The sequence below is a fragment of the Buceros rhinoceros genome, unplaced genomic scaffold (assembly GCF_000710305.1).
Source record: "Buceros rhinoceros silvestris isolate BGI_N320 unplaced genomic scaffold, ASM71030v1 scaffold6573, whole genome shotgun sequence".
In the NCBI taxonomy this organism is placed as follows: Eukaryota; Metazoa; Chordata; class Aves; order Bucerotiformes; family Bucerotidae; genus Buceros; species Buceros rhinoceros.
Window position 1 is genome coordinate 1 of NW_010405276.1, and position 7,947 is coordinate 7,947.

The 7,947-nt window shown below is 44.6% G+C and overlaps 1 protein-coding gene across 1 annotated transcript; it reads left to right on the plus strand.

Moving 5' to 3' along the window:
* The first annotated feature begins 843 nt into the window (after positions 1-843).
* On the plus strand, positions 844-1,761 carry CYSLTR2 (cysteinyl leukotriene receptor 2). Its single transcript, XM_010133656.1, has one exon. The coding sequence runs from the start codon at positions 844-846 to the stop codon at positions 1,759-1,761; it is 918 nt and encodes a 305-aa protein (XP_010131958.1).
* The last annotated feature ends 6,186 nt before the right edge of the window (positions 1,762-7,947 follow it).

The window sequence follows — 7,947 nt, forward strand, 5'->3', positions numbered from 1 at the left end:
CAGTTTTAGTTTTCTTTTCCCATCCGTAAGTGTCTCTCCCTTATATCCTTCCTCTTCTCCTTTGGGGAGGGATGGGGGTATTAGAGTGCATCTGTCACTCATCCAATGGCCAACCCAGCCCTAACCCATGACAGCCCCACAAAAAGAGACGTAGAAAGCCATCAGAAACTTGCAAGAAGGAAGAAAAGCAGTGTGAGAAGGAGGGAGTTAAAAAAGGAACCGTGAATAACTAGCACAGTGTTTATGCAGTGTTTAAGGTCAAAATGTCCTTAATTTATACATTCTGATGTATAACAACATACCTCTGGTATTGCTCAGGAAAGCCCAGTGACATGTTGCCAACAACGCAGCAGAAAAATTTCCCTGGTTCCAAAAGGCAAATTCAGGTCTTTTGTTTTTCCATCCTAGTTTGAAATGTAGGCTTACCAGTGGATAGTGATTCCTTGTCTGATCAGGTTTTGGTGTTTCCATGGTAAGTAACTTCTCCTTGCGACAAAATGGCTGACAGCAGGTTGGCTTGTTTTGCACAGAGAAGATCAGAGAAGAGCCATTAAAACACGCGCACAGTACTCACCTTAAAAAGGCAGCGTTTTCATAGCCTGAGACAACAACCTGCTGCCGCAATACTGAAACTATTTAGAGATGACTTGCAGCTTTACGCCTTCAGATGTGTACTTACTGGGACATGACAAGTAATTACTCATTCACAGACTTGTACTTCCCACTACTCGCTACATTTTGTGATTTCTGTCCTCAGTGAAATAGTTCCAAATAGCTGATCTCCCTGCCTGGCCTGTAACCCAGCACTTACACCACTTATTTTGACTTTGGCAGAAAGACGAGATGGTGCTAGACAACAACTTCACTTACACCTCCTTCAACTGTACGATTGATGGCTTCAAGCAAGTCATTTATCCCGTCACGTATCTCTTTGTCTTCTTCCTGGGTGCTGTTGGAAACGGCTTCGCCATTTATGTTTTCTTCCAGCCTTCGCAGAGGAAGACGTCGGTAAACATTTACATGCAGAACTTGGCTGTTTCGGATCTCATGTTCGTAAGCACTTTACCCTTTCGGGCCACATACTTCCTGTTGGGATCACGTTGGATATTTGGTGATATAATTTGCAGGATCGTGACTTACACTTTGTATGTGAACATGTACTGCAGCATTTATTTTCTCACCGTGCTCAGCGTGGTTCGTTTCATGGCCATCGTCTACCCGTTTAAACACTGGACAATAACCAACACCAAGTATGCCAAGATAACATGCACAGCCATATGGGTCTTTGTGCTAGCCGCCTCCAGCCCTCTGTTCAGCAAGGAAATCGCTGGGTACAGCAATCCAGCCAAGTGCTTAGACCTCCACCCCTCCAGCATTCACAAGCTCTTCATGTTGAACAGCATTGTCATTGTCGTAGGCTTCATTCTGCCGTTTTGCACAATTATTGTCTGCTATGTCTTTGCAATCAAAGCGTTGCTCAAGTCCAGGAATCCTCAGTGCAAGAAGGCAGTCTGTCACAAGAAGGCACTGTCAAGCATCATCATCACTCTCATCCTCTTCCTCATCTGTTTCCTGCCATACCACATACTGCGAACTATCCATCTGATGCTCAGCAGCTGCAGTCAGGACAACTTGCCTGTGCACAAAGCACTGGTGGTCACTCTCTGCCTTGCTGCCATGAACAGCTGCCTCGATCCCGTACTCTATTACTTTGCTGCTGAAAATTTCAAAGTGAGAATCAGAAGTTTGTACTGCAGGTAGCTGAGACAGAACTGTAAAATTTTATATATATATATATATATACACACACACATATGGTCCCAACAGGACCATGCTATTCGGTGGCAGAGGCTATGTGGTGCTAGCCAGCCTGCAGCAATGCTGCTCAGTACTAGGCCTCTCTGGAGCAAAAGCGTCTCTGAGACACCTCACTGGGGGTGACCAAAACTGAGGCAGGATGTTCAGAGATCAGGTGCCCAGTTGTGACCCCTGGTCCTCTTCTATTTGGCTATGTAGGTATACCCCTAGTGTTCCCGCTCCCCAGGACAAGGCATTGAAAGGGATTTACTAGAGTCCATCTATTTCACTTCACTATATGCAACCAGTGACTTGGAGGGAAACTTCAGTGTCAGTGCCTGAACATCTCTGTGCTCCATTTCCCTGTGTGTGCAGAGGACTGTGGTTCAGACGCTATGATTCTCAACAGGTTCACAGCACCCTATCAGTTCCCCTTTGCAAACACTGGGCAAAGGTTTGCACAGAACAGAAACGTAAAGCATTACTGACACATTTTGCTGAGGATGACTGATAAAGTAGGCAGAGAGCCAAATAGCACCTAGCCCCCTGCACCAGCTCAGGCTGTTCGGAAGGCCTTAACATTTCTAAATTTTCTGCTCTGAGGAAGCCACCAAGGTATTTTGCTTAACATTTCACTGATTGTCAAGTGAGATAATGATTTCAAGCAAACAGCATCAGCACAGAGCACTATGAGTAAGATGATTTCTGGCAATGAAGGCAGGACTGCACCCCGCAGTTCTTCATGTGGATGCTGATTCTGTCAGTCATTGCAACATTTGTTTTTACCCTCAGTGCTGCTAGCTCCTGTGCAAAGATGCAAAGACAAAATTTTAAAGTTATTTTGGTCCAAACAGGTAGCTAGGGAGTGGTTTGCTCCTCACAGCTAAACCAGTCTAACAGTGAACTGCTGCCAAAGGCATCCCAATTCCTCACCTCCTGTCTGCTCAAGGAAGAAACCGCTCCCTTCTTTAATAGGATCGACTTCCAGTTGCTTTGAACTCCCCAACATCAAACACACACCAGTGCAATGGGGAAGCACTAAACCAGGATCAGGAGGAAAGACAGATGGCAGAGGAGGTGGAGAAGGGCTGTTTTAGAAAGCAATGGGGAGCTACACCTGTGTGTACACCTATGGAAAGCCTCACCAAACAGCTGTCTGCATTTTGAAGTCTCTGAATATTTTCTAAAATACATTTCCTAAGAATCAGACTGCTTGCAGTAAGTGAAAACATACTCCAAACTCAGTTTGACCACATTTCAATTTTGTTTTTATTGAATTTTGTAATAAAGACAAGAAGTTTTGTCATATTTTCCGGGAAAGCAGCCTGTCCCGCATGAAAACTAACAAAAATGCTGAAAGCTTTCCTTCCCTGTGAAATTCACCTGAAGGAAGGCTTCCATCAGTGAAGATAGTTTCTCAATACTCTGAACTTTTTGGAGAAGGCACCCTATACACCGAGCATTATCACTCCCAAACAAAAATAACTGCGGTTAGCTATTTTCAGCTCTGTCTGAAATGGGCAGAAAACAAATCATTGCTGGCCAGGTAGAAAAGTACCGGCAAAGTGATTTTTTCCTGGCTACAAAAGGGTTATGTTCAATTGCAGAGTCAATCTATTTTGGTCACTTTATGCTGCCTTCGATGTGAGCACAAGAGTTTTGTTATAAGTCTTCACTAAAGTTCATGCTCCAATCCTTATTTGCATAACTCAGTGGCATACCTGAGAGCTGACCTAATGATGCCGTGTGAAATCCTGCAGTTCTTGGACCCACGCTATTGAAAGAAAAGGGAATATTACCACTGGTTTGCAATGGGAATGGGATCGAGGTGGCAACCTGTGCAGAGAGATAGCAGATAAATGATTGGAAGGAAGAGGGCAAATGCTTCTTCTATGGTTTTCCCCTGTCTGGAGTAGATCTGAGCAGAGACAAGTGACAATCTTGAGCATCTGATGAGATACTGTAACCTTAAATACCACAAGGGAATGGAAAAAATGAGCTACTGTCTGGTCTCACTAATGTGTTTTTTGTCTGTATCCATCCAATGCACCCTATTATCAGGTAATTTTGCATCTAGAGCATATATGTATCTCGCTTATGAACTTACTTTTTTTTTGTATTGACCGTATTAAAACTTTATTAGCCATTGAGTTAACTGTCAAATTTGTGCTTTAATAAGCTAGATTTACTAGTGGCTGAAGATGTGGTTTTTATTGATTGGACAGCTAACAAGGAATCTCCTCAGAGTGCAGGGGGAGAAGGACCAAGAAACAGGTATTGAGTTTCTGTAAGTGGGCCATCATCTCACAAGGCAGAAATGTCTTTGGAGGTGTGAGAGCGTCCTGCTGCCTTCTTCACTTCAACAGCAAAATAGGGGGGAACATCAGTCAAAACCTGTTTATGATTTATTTGCTTAAGTATCCACGAGCATCCTTGTTAGGGATCCTCACACGCAGCTTTAACAACACTTGCAGAACCTGCCATGTTCCCATTTACTGCCACTTCTCCATTTGGTATCCTTGCATGTTTCTACACATGTTGCTGAAGACCAGGGTTCTTTGCTGTAGAAGTAAAAACTGTGGTAAAAACCCAGACACTATATTTATTCTGGAAAATAAAGCTCCTGACAGTTAAATTACTAGCAATTCTTCTAGGTCCCTCAAGGGACCACCTACCCCTTAAAAACTATTTTCCTCAGTTTTCCAGGAGGCAAAATATAAGGATAAATATGTGCATAGAAATTTAAAGCAACAGTAAACTTTTGAGCTTGAAGGAGACATAAGAAGAGGAAATTAAGTCTTTAGGTGACTGGTAACCATAAGCGACAGCAGATGTTCTAGCTTCATATGCATATTTCCTGCCATTCAGAAAAGCCCTGGTATTTCTAGACAAAGATAATTTTTCAGTCCAAAGCTATACCAGAGACGTAGATTTTCTAAAGTAACCTCGCTGCATGCTTTAGCACAAGGAAATCCCACTTTTCACATTTGGTTTTTAGCCCTGGTTCAGGCCAGGGTGTGGCTATGTTTGCCTGATGGAGTGGTGTCGTAGCAGGAGGTGGAACACCACACTTTTATTTTAAACAATGCATGATCCCATTTGTTTTCATGCTGTATCTTCTGCCTTCCTCAATGTACATCCTGTTACCATAGCTTATATTTTGCTTTAACTCCTAAAAGTGTCTGGAGAAAGGCATGCACACTTCGCTGCTCAGCATCTCCTTCTGAGGTGCACGTTCCTCTATTCTACAACAGCAAGTTGTGCTGGCAGCAGAGCAGGCATCAGACTTTTGCCCCCTGTCTTAGGGCTGTTGAAGCTTCTCTTGGTTCTTTGGGATGGGCAAGTTAGAAATGACCTGCTGCATCTCCAGCTAGTAGGAGTGGCAATAAGATCCACCCAAAACAAGCAAGCATGATTGCAGTCAGGAGTCAGATACTGTTTCAATAGTGACACCATCCCTGTGCTAATGTTTAGATTTCCTGCATCATATCTGAGCCAGTTTCAAGGACAGCCTATTTAAAAGACAGTGTAAATAAAGTGCAAGACTCCTTGAGAGAGTCCAGTGTTGTTCGAGGCGCTTCAGCTTTCCGGCCAGCGCTGACCATGACCTGCCAGGCAGTATGACTGTCCCCACGTGGCTATGCAGTCCTCTACCTCTCATACACTTGTGCTCTGTTTTTTACAGGAATCTTGCTGGACATCTGTAAAGACAAGCAGTGTATTTAATTGCATGCAGCTGAGGTTAGGTTTGTTCACACACCAGTCAACAGCTTAAGGAGGCCAAAGAAATTAAATAGCTTCTTTTGTCCCAGTTTCCCTTTTTGCCTTCCAGAAAAACTGGCCCTATTTCCACCACTACTTCCCCTCCTTTTGATTTTACGGTTGAAAGGATAAAGGTGCCTAAAACAGTGGCCAAAGCCTGGTCACTTAAGTCACATTCTTGCTCACAAGATCAAAATTTGAGCCTTTATTTCTGAAGCTGAGAAATAAAGCTCTGGACCTAGGTCCGCCACACCTATCACCCCATGTAGGGCTTGAATGCTTAGTGTGGCAGCTTGCAGGTTTGCTCATCGTGTTTGGTGTCTGCATTTCCAGATGTTGATGTATTGAGCATGTTTGCTGTTGGATGATACTGTGTCTTCTGAGCAGCTGTGGTAGATGCAGCTGGAGATAATTTACTCAGCATGGAGCTGTGTTTAATAACATATAAAGTTTGATGGAAGGAAATCCCTGAAGTGGGGACCTGTGCTCCATGCAGATTCTTCTTACATTATTGCCAGCTTTCAGTTTTGGAGGCAGGGAACCTGCCCGTCTGTTGCAGGCTAGCTCCAGGCCCCTTCTGCGGTCCAGTCCCCAAAACTCTCCATGGCAGAGAAATCCCTGCTTGCACTTGTTTTCTCCTTGCATCTAGGCTCTCACCAGAGTTTCAGGTGTTTAAGGGTGCTTTGCTCATGGCTGAGATACTGCTTGTGTGGTACAAGTTATCTTTTATATTTTGGCAACTATAAGGACAAACAGCAAGGACAAATTACAAGGACATCCAGAAAGCATGTGACAATCCAGCTCAAGAGCCATCATACATCTTCATTACTGCAGCTGGAGCAGTGGTGGTCCTTCACCACTAAACCAGAAAGTTTAAACCCAGGTCAGGAATGTGAGCATGCTCTACAAACAAATGCTCTCAGACTGGCGCTTTTCTCTTTTCTTTGTTTTGAATTTCACTGAACTTTAACCACTGAAGACATTGAAGCACAGGGAATTTCCTTATAAAGCTTCTAGCATCATCACAGGCACATCTGGATCCTCCAGAAGAGGAGATGGTGTATGGAAGACACCGCTCAGTGATGCTACACCAGCCTTTCACTGCTGCACAGTCACTTGGGCAGTCTGCAGACCTGGGTAGGAGCATGCACGTTGGCCATCCATGTTTGTGCACCTTCCTATTCCTTGGGCACGCTCCAGCAACACCTGACTCTGTGCCAGCACAAACCCAGCCTGTGGATCAACTGTTCCCACACCTTTGTGTCCTAATTGTCAAGGAAAGGAAAATCAGGTGCAGAGATCAGGTGGGAAGGACATGCTCCAGCAGGTCACCAACACGCATGACGTAGGGAGCACTCCCGGGAGGTGTTTCTGGCCATACCATCTTCACTGAGTTGTTAGTACCAGGTACGATTCAGATTGGCCTCTTCCCAGTTCCTTTCGCTTCAAACGTCTGATTGCACTTAGGTAGCTATCCTGGGAGGTGTGAGAGTGAATGGGCAGATGGCCCAGTCAGAGAGATCATAGGAGAACATTCTCAGAGGAATGGGACATTCCAGCCAATGCTCGAAGATAAAGAAGCCGGTGTTCGCATACAGAACCTTCTCCAGTGTCTCTCATTGTACCATTAACTTTCAGGGCCACCACAGCTCAAATAGCAGCCCTTGCTCTCACAGGGAGAATCTATGCCTGTGCTTGCAAGGAGCAAGATGAGCTCAAGGCCCACTGGTCTGTGGTGCCTCTTACTCTTTTCTGACCTTCTGATCTAAAGTTTTATGCCCCGACTTGCTGGAGGGTCCTGCATAGTCACTCAAAATCAGCACAGACATGACATGGGCAGCCTGGCAATGGGGAAAAGAACATGTTCTTTGGGTTGTGCTGTGGGAGGGGATAAATGTGGAAATGCTGGACTATCCTCAGACACCAATTCCAGCGATGCACTTTACACTGGTAAGAGCACCGTTTTCTCCCCCCAAATCATCTTGGGCTTCTCCAAAGCCGTGTGCAGAAAGCAGGCCCTCAAAGACCCACCACAGAGCTCTTCCATGGCCTTCAGCAATGCATCACTGCAAATGCCCCTGGGTGGATGCTACTCATAATCCATCATCAACTGTGCTGATATCAGGGCCACCAGCATGCTGAGGCAAAGACAGACAGCATCTAAGCAAGCCATGACCATAGACCTTATTTTACAAAGTCAGTCAATACATATATGGTAATCAGTGCCAAACTTCTCAAAAACAATGTCTTATACAACCCTATTTCATTAGTACCCCAGTAATGGATTTATAAAAAGAACATATTCAGGACTAATCAGCCATTCCTACTCCTCCATGAAGTTGCAATGTAGATCTGAATTACAAGAAAGTGAAACTTCAGTCCCTAAGC